This window comes from Pempheris klunzingeri, chromosome 22 (assembly GCF_042242105.1).
Source record: "Pempheris klunzingeri isolate RE-2024b chromosome 22, fPemKlu1.hap1, whole genome shotgun sequence".
Classification (NCBI taxonomy): Eukaryota; Metazoa; Chordata; class Actinopteri; order Acropomatiformes; family Pempheridae; genus Pempheris; species Pempheris klunzingeri.
The window spans coordinates 13296365-13319188 of record NC_092033.1 but is presented as its reverse complement, the minus strand read 5'-3'; the positions used below and the strand labels follow the sequence as shown (position 1 = coordinate 13319188).

General features: G+C 42.3%; 1 protein-coding gene across 1 annotated transcript in view; it reads right to left on the bottom strand.

The window, feature by feature from the left end:
- Nucleotides 1-97: 97 nt before the first annotated feature.
- LOC139221896 (uncharacterized) overlaps nt 98-22824 on the bottom strand; it is a 36645-nt gene continuing 13918 nt past the window's right edge. The window contains exons 6-11 of the mRNA XM_070853844.1: nt 18108-18341; nt 5826-5896; nt 5080-5190; nt 4492-4589; nt 1246-1315; nt 98-349 (exon numbers count right to left, since the gene is read on the bottom strand). Coding sequence (XP_070709945.1) covers nt 98-349; nt 1246-1315; nt 4492-4589; nt 5080-5190; nt 5826-5896; nt 18108-18341 — 836 coding nt within the window. The remainder of the gene's footprint in view (nt 350-1245; nt 1316-4491; nt 4590-5079; nt 5191-5825; nt 5897-18107; nt 18342-22824) is intronic.

Below are 22824 nucleotides of genomic sequence, written 5' to 3'. Positions count from 1 at the left end.
GATGTGTCACCATTTCAAGTGTTGGGTGTGACCAGACCTTGAAGACTGTAGTCCAGTAATGCTGACAACTGAGCCACCCGGGGCAGACAGACTGAGGTCAGAGGCTGCTGGAGTCATTGAGAGGGTTGGAGATGACTGACTTGTGAATGAGCATGAAGAGAGGCAGGTAGGCCAGGAAGTCCAGCAGGTCCAGCGGGGGAATGTGCTGCAGCTCCAGTCTGATGGCCGCCTCCTGCTCCAGGTGGATTCCCCCGGCCTTCAGCTCCAAAAGCAGCTGCTCTGCGCTGATGAAGCCCCGCTCGGCTCCGGGGTCTCCTTGCTGCTCCTCCAGGAGGAACAGGAAGAGTTGCTGCACGAGTCAAAATAATAATATCGGATATAAATATGATTACTTAAGGGAAAATTGGCTTTGGACTCTGAGCACAGTTGTGAGTCTGTGAGTGTGTTATTGTGTGTGCTTCTCAGATTACCTCAACCTGTTCCTAGTCTTGTTTGAGTGCACCTGTTTGCACAGTTAATGCAGTCAAGGTAATAATTGTTGTGTGTGCATGTGATTGGGGGGGGGGTAATCCCTCTGGCAATCAGTCCATTCCCCCACCAACCTCTCCAGTTAACAACCCTATCCCTAACAGCTCTATAATTACAAAGCCTCCTCTACCTGGCCAGGGGCTCAGTTTTCTCACCCATGGTCACAGGCTTTCATGCTCCTCCTGCCTTTCAGTTCCTTGATACTTCCTTGTATGAATGAAGGCCGGGCCTGCTTGTGAGCAGCCAGCTGGTAGGCTAGTCCCGGTCCATCTAGGATGAGCTGTGTGTCTCAGGCTGATTACAGGGCTGGGCGGAGTGGACGGCATGTTCACTGCTGGGCACTTTAATGAGATTAGGGCAGTGCTAATCTATGAAAAGGGAAAAGCACCCCTCTCTTTCCCCCTCTAGCTTGCTTCCCTCATTTCTATGCATGAGGGCTGAGTGTCTCTCATAAAAAAAGCTAGCCTTACAAAGCATGCTTTGGAATTGCTCCTCAAAGTGTTTACCAGTATTTATTTAATTACGATGATACCCACGTAGCCATGAAAGAGAGGCGGAGGTGGTGTTTGCGGCATGAATGTGACTAATGTGAGAGCTAATCTGATGTTGTGTGGAGGTAATCAAATGTGTCTTATAAAAACACATTCAAAAGCATAAACATGGGGTGGAGGGAGCCGTTTGCGGCACACATTATCCAGCAGAAATTTGGGAAATTACCTTCGCTTTGAAGAGCCTCACTTCTAGCGAGCGGAAGTCCATGTTGCTGATTAATGATCGCATAAATTCACTAAAAGTAAACAGCAAAATGATTGCATTAATTGGTAAGAGTCACAATATAAGAACATGCAAGGCACAAACAAGTACATTTATCGAGTACTGAATTCTCAAAAGTTGGGGAACTTGCAAGAGAGAGATTAAATCACGGGCTGAGATATCTGGACTCTTAGTCCCACGTGTGGGTCAAGCTGGATTCTAGCCTACCCATAATGCAGCTCAATAGTGTCTTTTGTTACACTGTTTTTGCTGGTGAATGCCCCGCACCCTCAGGTTGTAATGTTTTCTGTTATCAATTGGATGCCTCTAAGGCCTGAATCAAAAATAACCCTGTTGACATAATCCAGGATAAATTTCAGAATATGGAACATTTGTTTTCATGCTCTGTGCTAAACATGACAAATCAGTGCGAAGTTCCTTCTACTAGGCCGACATTTGTCCAGTCAGTGCTGCTGTAAATCACAGTAATATAATAATTTCATAATTTAATTCACCTTATCAATGCAAAATCTGTTCATGTGTAGGAGTGTTGGTAAATACTTTGGTTGCCACTGCAGACAAATTCAGGATGATCTGTTTGTGGTGGCGGGTGATTTTTGGCGGGTCTGTCCTGTGCGATGTTGTGTTTGCAGAGATGTGATGGTAAAGTGTTCTGAGCCCATTGTGGTTGCTCACAGTGGCCTGGCTGCCAAACAATACGTGGGCACACGTGGACATCCCGCCACAGTAACGGATAAAACTGCTCTGGTTTTGGGACAGTGGGTGTGGGGGGAGCAGGGGGAGCGGGGTTCGTGTGGAGGTTTTGGGAGGGGAATAAGCGACCGGGGCACACTCTGGTGCAATGTGACCACTCTCAGAACCACAAAATCTAGGTCCACTTGGATAATTAGAGGGAGACACGACTGATTGTGTTGGGACAGACCTCTCCAGTCCAGCGTGTGGCACAGCGACGGTCGTCCCCTCTGTAACGAGCGCCCAGTGTTAATGAGGCCCTCCTCGCCGCGCGCTCAATGGCCTGTTAGAGCGAAGAATGGCCGAACGCTAGGCCAACGAGTGCAATGCACGCCTGAGTGCTCCCAGCGCCATGATTGGCCCTTGTCCTCCAACCAGGCAGGCAGGCAGGGGCTTGATGGGGATGAAGCGAGACAGGGCAGCTAATGATCATTAATTGCACTTGGTTTGCAGTAAAAGAGTCCAAATGCTGGTGCGCTAAGGACACTGGCGTGATAATGGCTAGCGTAAACGAGGGGCTAGGGGACCGGTGATGGACTGCAGGGAGGATAATAGCAGCCTAACCCATTTTCTTTTGTCGGCCCTCCTCTGGCACCCTGCTGTGGCCACCACAGCAGACTTCTCGCTTACGTAACGCCCAAAAACTTTGGCGGTCTCCTCATTGGGGAGCTGGTATACAGTGAGGCGGGGAGCAAAGGGATGCAAACATATTTTGACCTAGTTTGATTTGACAGTTGTTTTGGGATACTTTTGAGCGGGCTGCAGTGACACTGTGCTGACTGGGCAAGAGGGAACTCTATGGAGGAGGAGGCACTCATGTTGTCAGACACTTGTCTGTGGTGGGGAGCCGGTCTGAGATGTGCTGTCTCATGTTTTCTCCAACATTAGCGCTCCTTCACTCCCTGACTCATTTAGTCCAGTGGATTTCTATGAGGACTTACAGTAACTCTCAGTGCACTCATGCATGCTCACAAATCAAACACAAGCAACAAGGGATGAGATTGACAATAACAATGAGTGTGACAGCTCCACTGATGCTGTTTGGGAATCCTGTATGGCAATGCGCCTCTTGGCAGATCATGTGACTTGCCCTGGGGGAATGTGGCGCTGTGTGAGGTGGACTTGTTGGGGAGCACAATGCTATACAGGGACAGATGGGCTGAGTCAAGGGCCAAAACAGCACGGCACAGAGGGTGAGAGGTAGGCAACAAGAGAGCCGGGGAGATTAGAGACGTGAGAGGGACGGACAGTTAAAGTTGAAAAGAAAGGAGGAGAGCAGAGGGGGGAAGGGTGCAATTAGTGCAACGTAAAATTGGAAAAAGAAAAAGAAATATTAAACAAAAATATCGGAAACACCTCCTCAGATTTCAAAGCCTTGCATGATCAAAAAGGCTGATTGTGTAACTACTGTTGCAGCTCATTGCTAAGGCAGGATTAGAGACAACAGGATTAACTGAAACAGGTAAGAGGATCAATTTAGTTCAGTTGGGATGAGATGACAGAAGGATGCTTTTGTTTTCTCCTTGTTTAGGATCTGGTATTATGAATGCTGATCTTCTCTCTTCTTACTATTTAAATTGCAAAAAGGAGTTCTGTGAAAAGAGGTTTAATATGGCCATTCATTATCATTACTATAATTGCCTCTCTACAGAGCAGACACCCTGGTCGCTCTGTGCCAGTGGGGCAGTCAGTCTACAGGCCTCCTCTAATGCACAACACAAAGGGCTGGCCGTAAATCAGAGGACCCATGACCCTGGCCCTGTCCTCGCTGAGAGGGTGCTCTCACTCCAGGGCGAGGGCTTTGGGAGCAGGCCTTGACCCTCGGAGACCTCCAGAGTAGGCTTGGCTCCACACACTCCTGTCTGTAGGAAGCTATACACCCCAGGGCAGGAGAAAAGCGATGTGTGTGGGAATCTGCGGCATATGGGGCATGATGTAGAGACACATGGACGCTAAGGCCGAGTTCAAACCAGAGCAATGTTTTCCGTCTGCGCAGGGTTCAGTGAAGGGCTGCAACTAGCTCATTATTGATTCTTGGTTATTTTCTCGATTCATTGTTTTGTTCCTAAAAATATCAGAACAACAAAACACATAAGAATCCTCTTGCTTGAAAAAATTACTAATATAATTATCCATATTAATTTTCTATCGATTGATTAATTGACCAATTAACTAATCTTTCAAATCAGCCAATCCTCTCATTTGAGAAGCTGAAATTAGAGAATGCATTTTGCTAATTGAATGACTTCTACTAGTTGCTCTACTGATCAGTGAATCTATCATCCAAACTCAAAACTTTGACTTCAAAAGTCATAAAATGTTCGAAGGCACAAGGACGTGAGGATCAAAGAGAGCCCCACACACGACGACAAAATCACCGGAACAAACTTGCGAACACACTCTTATTCTTATTTATGGCAGGTCAGGGGCAGAGCGTGTCTGCTCATGGTCACTTACTCCATGGTGGCGATTTTCTGCGCCAGGCTTGCAATCACAGCAAAGAGCCTCAGATCTACGAGCCCGTCTGTCACCCTGAAGTCCACCATCTCCAGGATCTAAAACGAGATTAGAAGACCAATGTCAGCCTGTCAGTCATCTCAACAAAAACTGGAGGGATTGCCATGAAGATATGGACCAACATTCATGGTCCCCAGAGGGTGAATCCTGCTGACTGTGGTGATCCTCTGATTTGGAACCTAGAACCACCATGAGGTTGTCTGTTGAGTTTTTGAGTGCAACAGCGAAGGCTCAGCTAAACACACAATGACTAATAAAAGATGACCAACACAACTAAATGTGATTTTAGTTTATTGCAATTAAGTGAAGAGTTTTTTCCCTTCCTGTCACAGCTTTGCAATAAATTATACGTAAAAATTTAGATAAAAGTGAAGACGTTTACAGTTGTGTGATTTGGAGGCTCTGATTGGGACATTTTTTGCCAATCAAATTCGGTGTGGAGGTCCGTGGGAGAGCAGTGTGTGAGTGTGAGTATGTGAATGGTTGTGTATTTGCATTTGCATGTGTACAAATACAGTAAAAGCCGACCCTGTAGACGTAGATCTCCTCTTCGTCAGACAGCAGCTCTGGAGGGATGATGTTTTTAAGAGCAAGTAGAACCTGGATGCAGGAGATATAGCCGTCACCATCACTGTCCTCCTGCAAAGAAAGGCCATCATCATCATCATCATCGTCATCGTCAGAGGTTCCCCAACTTTTTGTCTTGTGATTTTAGGGATTTTCAAGGGTTTAAGAGGCAAACATATCCAGCATTTCACAAAAAAGCAAAAAAATAGACACAGTTCAGAAAAATGAGTCACCGTTAATTCTGGACCTTAGAAACAGTAGTGTGACAGACGAAAAAATCTTAATTCATGCTCCAAAGACCATGAGATGCAGTTGAAAGCTCAAGGAAATGCTGGCAGAAATATGTTTTTTCTTTCATTACGTCTTTAAATTGGTTAAACAAAACAAGTAATCTAAATATGTCAACTTGAGTTTTCTTACCACTTTCTGACAAGTGAAGGAATAAACGAAACAGATCCAGCGGACTGATCCATCGGCCTCATCGACTGCTGGACTCTTTATTAGATTGTTTGTTCGCTTACACTTGTTTATTTCAGTGAACTTTGTAAAGCACTGTGAGACAACTCTGTTGGGATATTGGGCTATACAAATAAATTGAATTGAAAAAAAATTGAAAAGTCATCCTATTCATAATCAGGAGAGCAACATATTACAGTGAGTGAAGGAGAATATCTCCAATATAAAGGGTTTAAATGTCTTTCACTTACTGCTTCAAAAGCTCTTTTGTACTCAGTCAGCTTCTCCTGACTGAAAATGCAATACTTTGCCAAAAAGTCGACTGCAAAGAGAAGAGGAGAAGACAAAGACAAACCTTTAGAGCTTGTACAGTGCACATTAGCTGGACTTCCTGACTGCACAAGAGCAACATTTTAGTCCAAAAGATGGTTACTGGTTCTATGTATGGGGTAACAACATTAGGCTTGTGTGTGTGTGCAGAGTGGATTAGAGCAATATTTCTCTCCTCTGGTCGCACCAGGGTCATGTAGGGTGGACAATACAGGGCGAGTGGTTCACAGGGAGTCCAGTTGGCCATAATTGGTCAGGGAGGGGGCGGTTGGGGGGTTAGAGTGGCACTTTGCTGCTGAATAGATGCTGGACATGCAGCGGCCAAGACCTTGACATACACCACAATATTCTGCTTTACCAGCAAACAGGTACATCTACTGTGAGTGAATGTCTTGTGGCAAAAGATAACAGCATGAAAAGTGACCGAATAAGAAATTGAAAATACACTTGGACATGTCAAAATGCTAAAAAGTATGCAAAGACACCAATTATAATCAGACCTAAGTCATTTTTTCCAAGCAAAAATGGCAAAAATTCTCTGGATCCAGCGTCTAAAAAGTGAGAATTTGCTGCTTTAAATCAAGTTTTTGAAAATAATTGTTACAGTCCTACAAGTGCATCTTGTGCCTTTTTTACACTTTAGACTTTTGTCAACATTATATGACTGTCTGAAATGAAATGTTTTTTAAGACTTTGTGACTTTTTATGACCATTTTATGTTCATAATCCTCAAAGATTCAAAAGTCTTTTAACTAACTTTAAAATGAATAAATAAATAAAAACAGCCCTTAATTTCTTTAACTCAAATGTAACGATCAATTTTAAAGTCTCCAACATAAAAATGATGATCACATGAGGGGGACTCACTGAGGCTAGCCACACCCATGAATATTTCAGTAGGCAAATTTGGGAGGGAGAGCAACTTGGAAAAAAAGATGGGGGTAGAAAATAGGGCTTTTAAGCTGCTGCCACTTCAATTTAGGAGATGAGAATGAGTCTACTGAATAATGGATCTATTCATTGGTTTGGAGAAGAAAGAGGAGCAACAGAGTTGATATCAGTCTGGACTTAAACCCCTGGACCTCTGGGGTTTCTCTGCAATAGCAGGGGGGCTGTTTGAATCTGCCATTTATCAGCTTAGGCCTAATCAAAACCAGGCCTTCCGTGGTCTTGTCCTTTCACATGCAAAATGTTACATTCGCATCTAGTCAACTTGACTTGTTAAAGCTTGATTGATCAAAAAACCTGCGGGCTGGCTTTGCGCATCTGTTTGCAAATATCTGTGATGAGAAGGGGCTGCAGGATGAGGGTCTGGAGTCACACATGCAGCCGCTGGCCAGCCTGCATGGGACCAGGCGGGGATTTAAAGTCGCCTCCCTTCAAAAGACAGCAACACGCATTATTCACAGAGTGGCTGGATCAGTGCACTGGTCAATCTGCTAAAGTGAGTTGGCAGCTTGTGGGAGAGAGTGAATAGAATCACCTTCTCTTCTCTACACCCGGGCTGAGGTTGAGGTTCACTGGCCATCTGGAGGAGAGTTAGCAGTTACCACAACATAGATATGAACATATATACATATATCTATATATGCTTTTTTTTTTTTTTTTGAAAAGGGACTAAACTGTTGGATTGTTCTGAGTGTCCAGAACCGTTCGTGTGTGTGTGTGTGGAGTTATTCAAGATAACTTTAAACTCAGGTACACCTGACAGCGTAATGCAATCCAATACATCTACACTTTTATGATGCCTGTGATAGATTAGCATAGTTAGCGATGGAGCTCATGTATGTATGTAGCATGTAAATAGAAAGGACAAAACACTAGAAACATCCATCAATATAATGCTGTCCAGCACAACACCACTTTAGCTATGATCTCAGTAATAAACATGTGATTCGGCTGTTGGTTTGGACGGCAGTAGACTGTACAGGTGCAGCCTACCTAATGAAGTGGCCACCGAGCGTGTGATAACAGATTCCACGATATACTTAGAAGATACACAGCTGTAGATTAAGATGCCTGATGGTGTGCAGTAGCACTATGTTATTGATAATTATTTAGTGTAGCACCACCTGGACCAGCTACAAACATTTAGTGCTGTACTGAAGCACAGATCTGAGTTTTTTTTTATTTTTTTAACTTTGCTTCAGTTTTTTGTATTTCTACTCTACAACTTTTCATTCAGTACAGTAGTAACTTCTGTTGAAGCTGTAGTCACTGGTTTCTTTGCAGATTGAGATTTTACTTGATACATTTGCAAGAGATTCCAACACAAACATTGATAACCAGATATTTTGCTACACAATAAATTTGCTTAAAATTGTATGGTATTTATAAAATGGTAGTGAACTGTAAGTCTGTATATGTGTGAATACACACACACACACACACAACTGAGTTCTCACTTACTTTTATCTACAGCTGTATGTCCATTTCTATCCTTCTGCAAATTATTCTTTGTGTAAGTCCATTGAGAGTGAGATTCCTTGTATGTGTTCACATACTTGGCCAGTAAAGCCGAAATGCCAGTGCTGTCTCAGAGTTACTGTGGGTCTAATCAGTGATTGTACTGGAAAACAATTACGAGAAAGAGGTGAAATGATTGTTTTGAGGAAATCATATAGTACTGTATATATTATATCATAATATATAAATTAGAATAGATACATAATATATGGTATGAATGAAACAGAGTTAAAGGGAGTTCAAACTCAACATCCGCCCTGACTACAGCCCGGCCTGTTCTTGTCTGCACTGCTGCTGTGTACAACACACGTGTAAACACACACACACACACACACACACACACACAGGGCCTGCAGTGCAGTGGTGCTGGAGGAGGTTGTGGGGGTCCCAAGCTGAGGGGAGCACTCCGTCAGGGAATCAGCCGGACAAAAGGTGCAGTGGAGTGAGAGATTGAGGGAGGAAGCGAGGGCGGGTGGAGGAGCAGGACAAAGCCGAGGCAGTAAAGCCTCCTGCCTGATAGCCTTATCTGATTCCACTCCAGCGCTTGATGGCTTTTTTTTCACCCTGCCTTTAAAGCGCACAGGTTGTGCCTTTGGTGTGAAGCCTAGCAGAAAATGTTAATCAAGAGAGGGACTGTGTGGAGAAAGGCGAGAGAAAGGGGAGAGTCACTCTGCTGAGGCCGTAATCTGTAATGAGACCGAGGCGATTCAGTTGCAATTGAGAGAGGAAGAATGGAGCCATGATGATGATGATGAGCAGGGAGGTTCACTCTTTCACTGGCGTTTGTTTTTCTGTTTTGTTCCTTTTCTCTTGCAGAGTCACTGCTCGTGCACCGGGCCGCAGGCTGCAAACAGCCGCGGGTCACAACTCATTTAACACACACTTGGACGTCATTTTCAATGTCTGCAGCTGACAGATGAAAAACACTGCTGACTGCTCGTCTGACAACTATTGGTACTCATCTGTATAAGATTTATATTTCCTCCTGTGACCTCCACGCGTTTTTCTGGTACAGCTTGAAATGAGCACTGAGCATCAAAAACTGTCAGGTGTTGGACGCTGACGTCAGAGGTTGTTTACTTTTTTTTAGATTTGAGTTTAATATCAAAGTTTAACATTTAATATCTGAGAGGTTTTGGTGAGAGAGTAGCATCACCCCTTTGTTTTAATTATCTGTTCGTATCTATTTGCTTGACATTGTTTTTTCACTATGAGCAGATGCCTGGCCTCATACTTTGTACAGATGAGCTTAATGTCACCGCTCAGTCTGACAGCGGTGGAGCAATGAAAGTGCATGACACAAACCATGTGAGACAACAACACAGTGAATACCATCGCCTGGCCAGTTCAGTGTCTGCTGGATCTGCTCAGTGCTCCCACAGATGTGATTTTATGTCTCCGATAGTTTCTATCTGACATATAACGAAAGCTCTGGATATACCGACATGGTGAGAATAAGCTACCGGGGTGTTGAGTCCCCTCATCTAATATATGATTGGTTACCTTTAAAGGCGCCGGTTTCTGAAAAGTTCAGAGATTTTCAAACTAATTTTGCACAAAAAAGCCGGTGTGCTCTGAAGAAAGACACTGGGCACAGCGCTTATCTCTAGCTCACTCATTAGCTTCCACCTTCCACGTGGAATACACACTTAGCAGCATACTAAGCAATAGCATGATAAGTCCTCCAAAAAGTTAAATGTTATAAAGAGACAGATGATGGTGCATAACCATCAATGTGTTTGGTGAAAAGAGGGAAAAAACATCATGTACCAACATTCACAGGACACTAAGGAGCTCCAGTCAGTAACACACCATGGAAGCTAACAACAAGACTCCCGATGCCGTTCCCATAAATACATCAAAATGGTTTTACCTAGTTTTGAAAAATGGAAAATTATGCACAGTAGCTGCAGTACCGTCATAGTGTAGGTTTCCTTACGCAAAAAAGGAAAGTAAGGAACATTTTAAAAATCATATTTGAATTTGCCTGTTTTGTGTTTTTCACTTCTCACATTTGAGAACTGTAGCCTCTTTCAAACTGAAGAGTTTTCAACACAAACATGTTAATAACCCTCAAGGTATCAGGAAAGTATTGTCTTGGTATTAGAATTGAAACTCGGGAAGGCCTGTTGTACTAAAATAAGCACTGAAACCATTTGAAGTCGTACCCTTTGGAATAAAACACACTTGGTGGTACAAGCACTTCAATAACTGACTTGTCAAACAGTGGATGTATTTTATAACACACACACACACTTTCTGCACATGTACTCGCAGCATGTCACACACACACACACACAAAGACACACACAGGGGCCTATTGTGTTTCTAACGAGTTCACTTGTTTGTTGCTCTCTTTCCCGCTTAATCCCAGACTTTTGTTTCTGCTCATCATCACACTGTATAAAGTGTCCCGTAATTCCTTTAACAAAGGTCACATTCAGCGGTGGAGAGGAGGTGACCCCCTTTTTAATAGCAGGAGAATGTCACAGTGCAACATGCCCCACATATACAGCCATAAAATAGGTGATTAAGAGCGTGAATTTAGAGCAAATAGCATTCACACACAGAGAGATAAATAGAGCCTAAACTGATCTTTAACTGTAGCAAGTCTATGAGAAATGGGTTTATGGGATGTTTTGGGGTTTAAGTTCTTAAACATCTGATGATCCTGTAAATCTACTGCCTCAGTGCGATGACAAAAAGCCATAAAACATGAAGTGTGGTGCATGTAAGATAAGAAAGATGAGAGGCCAAGCGTATCATTTCACAATAGTATAGAATGAGGTATTGTTGGGTGGTTTGAACAGGCTCCAAATCAAAGGTAAAGATTGAAACCTGATAAAAGTGTAGCAAGGGTAACACTGGACTGCAGCAGACCAGCAGGAGGTGCAGTAGAAGTGACTGAGCAGGGTTTCAGACTGATAAAAGCTGCAGGACGACCCACATGTGCATGTGGAGAGTTGATGAAATGTGGTTTGAGTTGTTGTATCCTTTACAGGTATGCTCATCTGCTTGAGTGATGTAGTGGCGATGACCTACTTGTGTTCAATTTATCTAGCAGTGAAGTTATTTTCCTTTTACACGAGTTTGATGTTGCAGAACAGCATAAATGTATGTCATACCGATATAACTGAGCCTATACAGATTAAAGGATTAGGAGATTAAAGGATAAGTAAACTGTTACTAACAGCAATCTGCATATTTCCTTAAGGGAATGATGCTCACACATTTTAAAGTGAATACTGAGTCAGGGAATATCAAGGAATAATAAGCATATACAATTTGCATTAATGTATGCAATTAAAACCCACGTATAACGTCCCAAACGTTCACCCTGATGGTTTAAACAAAACAGCTCTTGAGTGTTGGTGGGAGATGGGATGTGAATCATTGTCTCTTATTTAATGCTGCAGAGGCACAAGAACTGGAAAACCTCCATTAGTCCGAGGTGGCTAAGCCGTATAATCTCACCATTTAAACAGACTAAGTTAGTGAAGTTTGAAGTGTTACAATCAAACAGAAAAGTACAAATCCTTTTAAATTAGCTGAACTGACTGAACTTGTGCTAATATTGGATTTTTGAATTAATTTTTCCTTAACTTTCTTGCCGATTCAGTATTTTTTCACTGCAGCTGCCTGTATTTCCAACTTGGAATTATGACCACGAGTTAAATAGATTCATAGAAAATGATGCTCACGACTCCCAGAGGTCTGAAAAGCATAAACATCAGTCGACTTGAAACAAATGACCAGTGCTGTTGTCTTCCTGGTGAGGACACTCGCCTTTTGGCTTGATCGTCTCCTTGTGACACCTCAATACAGGCTGCATGTGTTTACGAGCTGCAGCTTAACCAAAGAGCAATGTTTGCTTCTCAAATTGCATTTCAGTAAGTTTTATAGGTCTGAGGTAGAACTATCCAATTATTCACAAGAATAAAGCAAAGATTGAAGTAAACTCTTGAAAATGTGTGTTTTATGAGATTTATCTTGCAAATTGTTGACCACTGACTTAGTGCGTTATATGTACTTTCTTACATTTGAGTGTATGTGTGTAAAAACTATGCACCATGTAGCGCCTCTATGCTTCCCCTCCGTTTCTGAGAGAAAATCAGGTTTTTCACGTTTCACGTTTTCAGCTTTGATCAGAGTAGACTTGTAATCAGTTTAGATCACTTTCCAGATATCTGTTTTTGAATCATAGTAAAATGTCTTTTTCTGTTGGTAAAAAAAATTCTACTTTCATTTAATGTGGTGAAACAATAAAGCATGAAAACATGATACTGTTAATAAGCACACCTGTCGTCTAACAATTTATTTTCTACCCATTAAGCATAATTCTATGAGGGGTAATGCAGCTAATGCAGGTACATTAAAAGAATATTGCCACAAAATGCAATGTGTGTGTGTGTGTGAGACTGCACTTACTACTTCTAAATATAAGCATTGGTGTCTTTTAACCGTGACAAAGTTTCTGTGGCCTAAACTAGTGATAGATGAGAAAAGTCATTTTTGTAATGGTAAAGGCACTTTTTGGAGTTTTAGAAGACGATAAAAACACCCTATTTGCAATAGAGGAACCACACCTTTGATGATACTGAGGACTGGTACATCAATATTCAGAGTGCCTCACTGATGTTTTAAAAAAATGGTCTTTTCAGAGCAGAGTTTGGCAACGTGGGCTGGTTTCTCTTGAGTGGGCGCAACAATGTGAAAGAGGGTGACAGTATTTGGCAGCATTCTCCTGCAGTCCCTGTTGTCGCTCCATGAAAACACAACTCCTCCCCCTCACTTTCTCCGAAAAGACTGAGGAGTGTGTGTTTGTGTTTGTGTGCGTGTGTGTGTGTGTGTGTGTGCGCGTTGAAGGGGGCTAGAGCTCTGGTAGGAAAACAAACAAAGACACACGTAGCGGCCACACTCCTGTCTCTGGCTGCACGCCATCGGCCTCACCAAACACCACAACTTATGCTTTCTGCACATGTACTCGAAGCATGTCACACACACACACACACACACACGCCTACGCCCAATCAGTTCCTGCTGCAGATCTGCACTGATATGACCCTAAAGTTCAAATCATCTGCTGTATTGCAATACCAGATCTTCAGAGATAACCTCACAAAGCAAAATCATCTGCTATTATTGCCCCGCCGCTCCTTGACATTGTGCCATTAATAAGGCCATTGTGCGGGCCGCTCTCTGTTTGGACACCGTATAATAGACTCTTTGACAGATTTACTTTGCTCTCTCTCCCTCTACCCCTTCCCCTTTTCTCTCTTGTGAATACAGCGGGCATATTCCACGCTGCTGCTCATCAATAGGCAAGCTGTTTGTTTGCCCAGTCATTCTGGACTGATGGTAAATACATAGAGGTATTCCAGACCAAAGGCTGAGCAAACAGGGGTTACATAAAGGCACTGTCCCCGAAAACACACTAGGGACATCCTCCTGCACACACACACACACACACGTATTCACAAACACCTCACACTATTGGGTCCCTTCATCTCTCTTTTAAACGACTGGTCTTTCTTGTTGATGCGGTCGGATGTATATTTCTGTTTTTTGCTCCTTCTCTGTTTGAAAATAACAGTTAGACCTGATCTCCACCCACAGGTAGAAGACAGTAATATGGACTGGTGGTGGGGGGTGGTGGTAGTGGTGGGTGGGGTCAAAGTGAGGCTGGTTTCAAGGCTGCCAGGTGTTCCATATCAATATTGACATTCATCAGAGGCCCACAGAGTCCCTCACACCACACTCAGGCGCTGGTTAACAGGCGCTAGCTGCTGCTCTGTGGCAACACAAAGGAGACCACAGCTACTTGACATCATTGTCACCCTATTCTTCATGCACTTACGGTCTGTTCAGCCTGGGTTCTCCACCACAGTCACAAATGATGTGGCCATGAGGCAAAACCGGCCTTTCAAGTCCAGAAAAAGCATGTATAAAAACTGCCTTATTTCAGTACATTCAATAAATACTTGTTTCTTCTCTGCAATTCAGCCTCAATCTATTTTTCAATAAGGTATTATTGTTTCAAATGTAAAAGCAACCAAGCAACCAAAGTTAATACTTCTAATGATTATTACAGCATGGTCTCCATTTGTTTGTCAAACCTGCAATAACTGATTTTTTTGCCTCTTGGTGGCAGCAGAAACAATCTGTGACCACAACACCAGGCGAGAAACTCGTGTCACTTCTGGCTCCAACGACGGCTTCAAAATGGAAGTCCACATATGAATGGGTGACAATCTCTTTTGGCTCTGTTTTTGGTCACCACCAGCTCCTGAAGGAAATTCCTGGCTCTATAGCTGCTAAATGCTTCACTATGTTCACAAGCTAGTTGCTAACTGTGGCTGTCTTCTATTTGGTGGTGAGCAGGTAGTGAATAGTGGATTTTTAGAGCTTTTAACTTCCCAAAGAGTCATGTGGCAGAAACTGCTGACTGATGACAATCTGAAGGGTTACAGAGTTGAATGGATGAATGGTTGCAGAGGACAGGAAGTTATAGGTGGTTGTGCATGTGGGGGAGGGTTTCATTTTCTATTTAGGGAATCCTTTGGCAAGTGGTCAGCGCTGGACCAAAAAGAGACAATTATGACCAGTTAGGCCCTTTCAGAGCCTAATGAGGAGCCACAGTTACAAGTATCTAGACAAGAGGTAGTCAACACACACACAGATGCACACACACACACAAGCAAACAGATACAAACACTTGTGTGCGCACACAAACTACACATGTGTGTGTATAAGAACGGACACACGACAAAACAAAAGGACCCTGGCGAATATTCAGGCATGACAAGTGACAGATTGTACCAGGACACACTTTGTAAACAAACCACACCGATTAACATGAACACAGCGATCACAATTAGTGAGTGTCTTTCTCTAAAGAATACCAGAGACACGTACAGTATAGACACCCTGACAGGCCATTACACTTTTATTGTCATGGACTTCATTATATGTCCTTAAAACCTAATTTTAACCTAACCTAATTAATCATTAACCTTAATAGCAATATTTGTTACTGATGAATATAAGAGAAGGCTGTGTGATATACAAAAACAGTCTGGTTCATAGGATATTAATATACGGTATCTGAGTACGTATAAAAGACAAACTTTGTCATAGCTGATGAGCTGATGGGAAATAGAACTAGAACTGCTACTTTCACACATGTAATGATTTATAATACTTAAGTAAAATGAAATTATTAATGATATAAGTACAGACAATCAATGATAACTAACAATATGTTGCCCAGCGCAAATCTGACTCCAATTACACGTTTCGAGCTAAATGTTGACGCCATCCTGCTGGTGTGCTCACAAAAACAATGCTAACATGCTGATGTTTACCATGTTCACTGTGCTGGTTTAGTGTGTTAGCATGCTAAAATTTGCTAAATAGTATTCAACGCAATTACAACTGAGGCTGATGTGGGGGTAAAATCCACGTAAACTGATTTCATTTCTCATTTCTTTTGTCTATGTTTTGGTGAAAATTGGTAAAAGTGGAAAAGAATGACAACTATCCTTATCTCAGATTTAATCCTCCAACTCTACCAAAGCTGCAGCTTGATAAGCACACTTTAAGGAAGCAAGGACAAACCAAAATGGTGTGTCTTGTATGTGAAACTCAACCTTGGTTTTTACATGAATTAAAGTACAAACCAAAGTACATACTCCTGTAACAGAACAAAAACCATCAGTAATAACCTTGCTGCAGAATAGCAAGGCCAGCTGCAGGGTTCTTCATCCTGCTTGATTACCGTCTGAACAAACCTGTCCAATCAGTCCCATTCATGGGTGCCAGCACTCACAGGAGAACTCTGACCTGACTGACCTCTGCAGAGGGCTGGCCCCTCAGCCTTGACCTTAGGTGTGGATGCTTATTGTCGGAACTGCCGGCCCCAGCACTCTCACAAAGGCTTGGATGCCAGAAATTAGGCACTTGAGGGAAACTGGAGAACTCCTGGCTAAACTCCTGTTTGCAAAAAAGGCAATTCTAAAAATCAAGTGCTGTATCTGAGGGGGCGTTTTTTCGAGTTGAGAGGAGTGTTGGTAAATGTGTCAGGTGTTCCTGTTTTTCCCGGATGATCTATTGTGTGAACAGGAAAGAAGAGTGTCAGCAAGCAGAGGCAGATTTAGCCTTCAAACATTACGGAAAACCTTTGAATTTAAACAGTTAAGTGTAACTCTTTATACCCAGGACCCTGTTTTCTTATATCTTTGTATTATAGAGAGCTGCAGGAATGAGTCCTAAAACCCATGAGTTACCATTGTTGGACTTCTGGTTCCCTCGTCTAGAAGCAAATCGGTGTGTGGTTAACACAACACAGAATAAATCAGTAAATAGCCCACTCATGAATTTTGAAGCTTTCAGGTGTCTTAAAAAAGGCTGTTGCCAACAAGTGGTTAAATGAGACTGCAGACACTGATTTACTCATCAGGCTTTTCAAGCACTAGTACTCAAAGTCTTACAAACTATTCTGATGCAAACTTTCAAACTTGTAGATTTATCAATGTAAAGTATTTCAGAATCACATTTTTTTTCCAAATTGTAGCGTAGCTTAGTGGTGATGGTGAAGTCATGCGTCTGTGGCCTACTTTGTTTATAGCCTAACAGCACTTCTTCACTTGGCCATTGCATTTATGCTTCAAAATCTATGCTCATTTATGCTTTTCTTTAATAATTAAAAATCCAATGGAAAAATCCCACTGGCTTTTTGTCCAAGGAACCAGGGTGATGCCCACTTTTGACTTGACTTATAAAATGAGGTCAGTCCTGCAGCACTGGGTGAATAACTTACTAAATTACTTTACATGTTCAATATAATCTAAATTTGGCCTGTACAGCTTGTGAGGCACCCATGGGTGCATGACCTGAGGTTTTAAAAAAAAAGACACATAGTACATGTCAAAACTAAAAATGTAAAAGTTTAAGTAATTTTACTGAAATCGTGAAAATTTTGTTTTCATGACATGAACTGACTCTTTACTAGTTAAACACATGTCCTTATATTGGCTTGCTTGATTACTATTGAGTTTTCCATATGGACAAGTTTGTTTTGTAGTTTCTTGTTTGTAAGTCTGTTTTTGTTTAACTACAATTGATGAATCATATGAAATTTTCTTTAAGTTTTGCATGGACCACGTCCCTGTCAGCACATCAACAAAAGTATGTAGATTGAAATTGCTTGTACCTTTCTCATTTTTTCAGAAAGAGTTTCCATTTTTCCCCTTGGTTGGTTGGCCCGTCACTACAGCCTATCTACACTCCAAAATAAATGTTGATGTTGATGATTTCACTGTGTGATGGAATATTTACTTAGTGGGAGTAATCAGTCTGTTAATATTGTTTTTTGCCCTGAGGTCAGTGTTTTAAACCTTTATTCTCCAATAAATAACAACTATTCATAAAACATTTCTCCTTCCTTTGTCTAAGAGTGCATGAGGAATATGACTAACTATTGAAAGTTATGAGGTCATGGACACATCTAAAGGTAAAAATGAACGTGTCATTACAGAGTGAGCTCAATGTGAGACCTCTGAGCTGTTCAGACTGTGTTTGAGAGCTGTGGAAGCATTTGCCTACAATGTGGCACTTGATAAGATTGTAGAAAAGGTATATAATGGGGAGAAAAAAGCAGCAAAATAGGGTCTAGGTTAGGTCTAAGCCTGAGTTTTAAGGCATAAAATAATCTAATTCTCATCAGACAATAAACTCACATTCTTCAAAGTTGGAGCAGCCTTTGTTGCTATTTGGCCGACGAGGCGTGTTGTCCTGCAGCTTGGAAAGCATGCTCAGCACCTTTGTTTTCCTCTCCTCCATCCTTCTGTCCTTCTCTTCAGTTCCATGGTCAAGACTCTCGGGCCTCCTTCCTCCTGCTGAGGAACCGACTTTCCTCCATCCTGGATAATTGGACTCCTCCTCTGTGGGCCCCCTTTCATCTGTGCTGGAACCTGGAGCAGAGAGGTACAACATTAAATTCTGAAAAATTCTAATTAAGTCTTGCACGTAGTAGTCTTTTGCTCCGTCTGAGATGTATTTATCACTTAGTGCAGGGGGTAACTTTTTAAATATAAACACAAATCACCACAGTCCTGCACTGGAAAAAACACTTCTGTATTCATGGTCGTCTACGTGTAAGTAGCCACTTAGTAAAAAGCACTAAAACCCATTTCTGTCCCTTTAATAAACACTAATTCTCATAACAATGTTCTCTTAAATGCCACAGTCACATCTCCCTTCAGTCCTTTCAGAGCCTCACTAAGGAGCGGACGCCCTCCCTGAAACTTAAACAGCCATCTATTTTGTCACTGACCAGCCAATTAAGAGTCCCATTATCTCTGAACAGAAAGTCCACAGAATACACTTCTTGCTGTAGCAGAGTGGAGACAAAGAGCGCCATCAATGCAGACTTGAGCTTCAGGAGGGCTCCGATTGTCTTGTGCAACACTTTCCATTAGAGTTTCGGACTCTTTTCTCCACGCTACTTTTTTCAGGCACGAGTGTTATTTGTGTTAGCGCATGAGCGATAATTCAAATGTTATACATTTGGAGACGGCTCCATTCATTAGGACGAGGGAGTCTGACCAGTCGAGTAGCCGGCGGACAGCGGATTCATCACGCCTTCCAAACATGGTGGCGTGGATTCATTTATCCCGTTGGTGAGCGCGCACAGGTCAGCAGCCCAGATTGATGGAGTCGTGTCTCATTTGACAGGCCGTCTTCCACCACACTGCACACAATCACACACTGAGGGCTCAATGTCACCAGAACAGGCGATGGGATGTAAAATGTATTCATCCATGGAGTGAAAAATTCATCATTTTTGGTGTTTTTTTTCATATGCAACATAAAGCAAATGTCCACGATGTCTACAGTGACGCCATGATGAATGTGATGTGAACGGTTTTCAAAAATCATAAACTTTTCCTTTAAATGCATCAAACATAGAAACAACAAATCTACATTTATTTCATTACATATTGACCTTGTGTTTAATTTTAAGATGATTTGTTTAACCTGTAAAATATCTGAATATGGTATAAAATGCTGTTCATCACAGACCAAGGGGAGTTCAGCCACACAAGAAGTGGACGTAGCCACTGTGACGTCATCCATTGTTCTGAGGGCTCCATTTAGGCTGAGCCAGAAGTGATTTTATTCAAGATATCACCAATATAGCAGTATCACACTAAGTCATGGAGTTATGAACTCCTTCAGCCACAATCATGGCGTGTTAATCAGTTTTTAGTATCCCCTGGAAACTTCATTTTGTAACTTCATTTTTTCTGTGCAACTTGCAGCATTGGTCTTGAATTGGTGAAGATGTTTTCTTAATTTGCATGGACTTTATTTGGTTGTTGTGTATTGAGCTCTCAGGGCCACCGTACTAAGGTGACGTCTTCATACAGCTTGCTCTGCCAGATCAAAAGATATTCATTTTACAGCCATAGTAGACAGAGTAAAGCAACTAAGTCCCCACATTTAAGAAGCTCATTACATCAACAATTTGGCATTTGTTTTTCCTTGGTAAAATGACCCTAATGATTAATCAAGTATCAAATTTGTTTCTGATCAAATTTCTGACTATCAACTAACTGGTTAAATGGCTTCAGCAGTGGTTAAAATCTGTAAGTCCAGACACTTTGCGTAATGTACAATCTTTAAAGCAGAGTGAAACAGCAATTAAAATTATTCAGGATTTGGTTTCCTCCTTTTGAAACCCTCCTATCCTAACCTCCAACATGGCCTAATCCATGAATGCACAGCAGTGATTACTGGTCAGTTCAAGCTGGAAACAAGAGCACATCTAAAACACACAGAGCAGGTTACCATACCAACCACAGCATCTGAACACAGCAGATAGCTGGATTTGGCAGCGAGCGGCAGAGTCAAATCCCCTCGCTGATTTCGAAAAGGCCGCTGAAGACAATAAACACACACACACACACACCGCCCACCCTTCGTCCGACTCTGTCCAACACACATTGACTCCCCTTCACCATCCAGCGCACCAGGCAGAGGCAAGAAGGTTGGACTTGTATCTCTTTCTTTGCGTGTTTGAGAAAGGGATGAGCATCAGCGAGACAATCAGCATGCCGAGGCTATTCACTGATGCCACCCAGAGCCTTCACTCCTCTATCTCTGGAAAGAATGGCAGAATAGGAGCGGGGTGGACTAAAAAGGAAAATCCTTGCTAATTTATTATTCATGGGGAGGGGATTTTCTTTTCAGGGCTCCTTTATCGAAGCCTTTCCCAACACGTCACCCTCTCTATCAGCCCTGACAAGTGCCAATCAAAGGGTTTGGGTCCAGGTTTTTGGGGAAATACTGGAGGATTTCGTAGACAATAGCCAATGAGTCCACAGTGGCGGTGGCTTAGAGACAATGGTGACATGGCTACACTGTCAGTGTGTGGTCCTCTGGGGGGAAACGATCCCTTGCTTAGTACATGACTAATCTCTGCTCGCACCATCTCTGTCTTTCTGGAGCCTAATCTGTCCCGTAGCTTCCTCAGCTTTCCCGAACAATCCACCAGGGTCAGTTCAGATTAGTGCTCTTTGTGGCCCCGCACATCGCTATATTCATTTGGATCTACTAACATCTTTAGTAGCAGCTGAATGCTAAACACTGGAGTGCACGCAGAGTGACCGGGGCAGCGGGGAAACAGTCATGAAACAATTATGAGGGGAGGGATTATTCTACCTATGAATTCCTGATGAGCAGAAATAGACAAAAGTCTTCATGAGCCTCACTGGGGAGCAGGAGCATCTTATCGCAGCTGATTTCTGGCCTCAGTTTAATCTCAGTATCACTCAAACATTGTTGATTAATCCAGAGACAGGTGGGCAGTTCATTGATATGGAATGGGCATCAGAAAAATAGCTAATCATTGAAATAAAAAAAAGTATTATTCCAGATTAATTACTTAAAGGACCATTCCACTGATTTTGCAAATTAAGTTAATCATGAGGTGCACAGTTCAACCTGTAGAAAACCACTGTATGATGTTTGCTTGCTTGAAAAAAGTGTTTAATTTTAATGAACGATAAGTTGCATTATGGGAAATGTAGCATACAGTGTTTGTGGAGGGTGCCCAATAGAGATTAACAGTCAGAATATCTCAGTCTCTGCTCCTTATTGATATTCTTGTCTATTGTGAGTTTCGCTTTTGGAGCTCATTTAATCTACATTATTTCAGAAAACAGTGAAAAATGTTTGCGACGTCTGCACAGTTCAAAACTCCAAAATATCAAAGCAGCAATCTAATGGCCCCAGAGCCCGATGTAACAGTAATAACTTACTGTATTTCTTACAAAAGCTATAAACACAAGTCTGACACATGGACAAATTGTTATGGTGAACAAATAGTTGCCATACTGCAGCTATGGAGAAAAGTTAGCATTAAGTTGGGGGCGTGTTTCTGTCAATGCAAGTCTGATATTCTCTCTTTTTACTTCTACTTTTGTTCTCCACCATCGCTTTAAAAACACATATGTGGCTTTACAGCAGCAAGTTTTCTCCATTAAACTGAAAAGCTAGTCTCTAACCTTGCCTACAGTCTACAGTGGGTCTATCAGGTGGTTTTCATTGAAAACAGCTGCCTGCTGCTGAAATGAGGTTGATACAAGCATTGAACTGAAGCAGAACATAACAGTTATGGGCCAGAAAACAAAACAACGAGCTGACAGATACTAAAAAGGTCCCCAGAGCAACGGTTAGCTGCAAAGTTGGGTGATAATTCTCTGTGGGTTTGAGTCTGCTCGTGACCCATCTCACATCACACAAAGTCATTTGATCAATTGTTGACATAGAAATTTTGATAAGAGCAGCTTTAAATGTACAATTATGTAACAAAATGCAAATGTCTGGTATTTTGGCTAGATGAATACCTTAAATTGTATTGCTAACCATTTCAACATAAATACTTAATATTTCTATATATCTCCCCTAAATTTAAATGTAAATCAGCAGTGAACTCATCATCCTTATACAAATGGTGTCTCAAGCCCGTTTTCTTAACTGTCTCATACACACTGAGTCATAATGGGGTCAATCCCTCCATTACTTGGGAGCTCTATTCAAAGGTTGAACTGGTTGCACCTCCAGGGTAACCAAATCTCACCTAGCCACACAAAGACATGCCACACACTGGGCATCTTTTAGAGGCCGTGTGACCTGAGGCGTGACCTCTCCGCGCCCTGCTGATGACCCCCCTGCCTTCCTCCTCTCCCAGAGTGTGACCATGCCTTTGGCCTCTAAAAGGTCAAAGCACACAAGCCATCACCAAGATCCTCTGGGGGACATCTTTTTTTTCACGAGTCGAGTTAATTCTTACAGGGTAGTTAAACAGGGACAGACTTATTTTAAAAAGTTTAATAAGCTGCATTTGAAAGCTGAAGGGAATTTCAGTCATTGTAGCCAATGACAATGGAT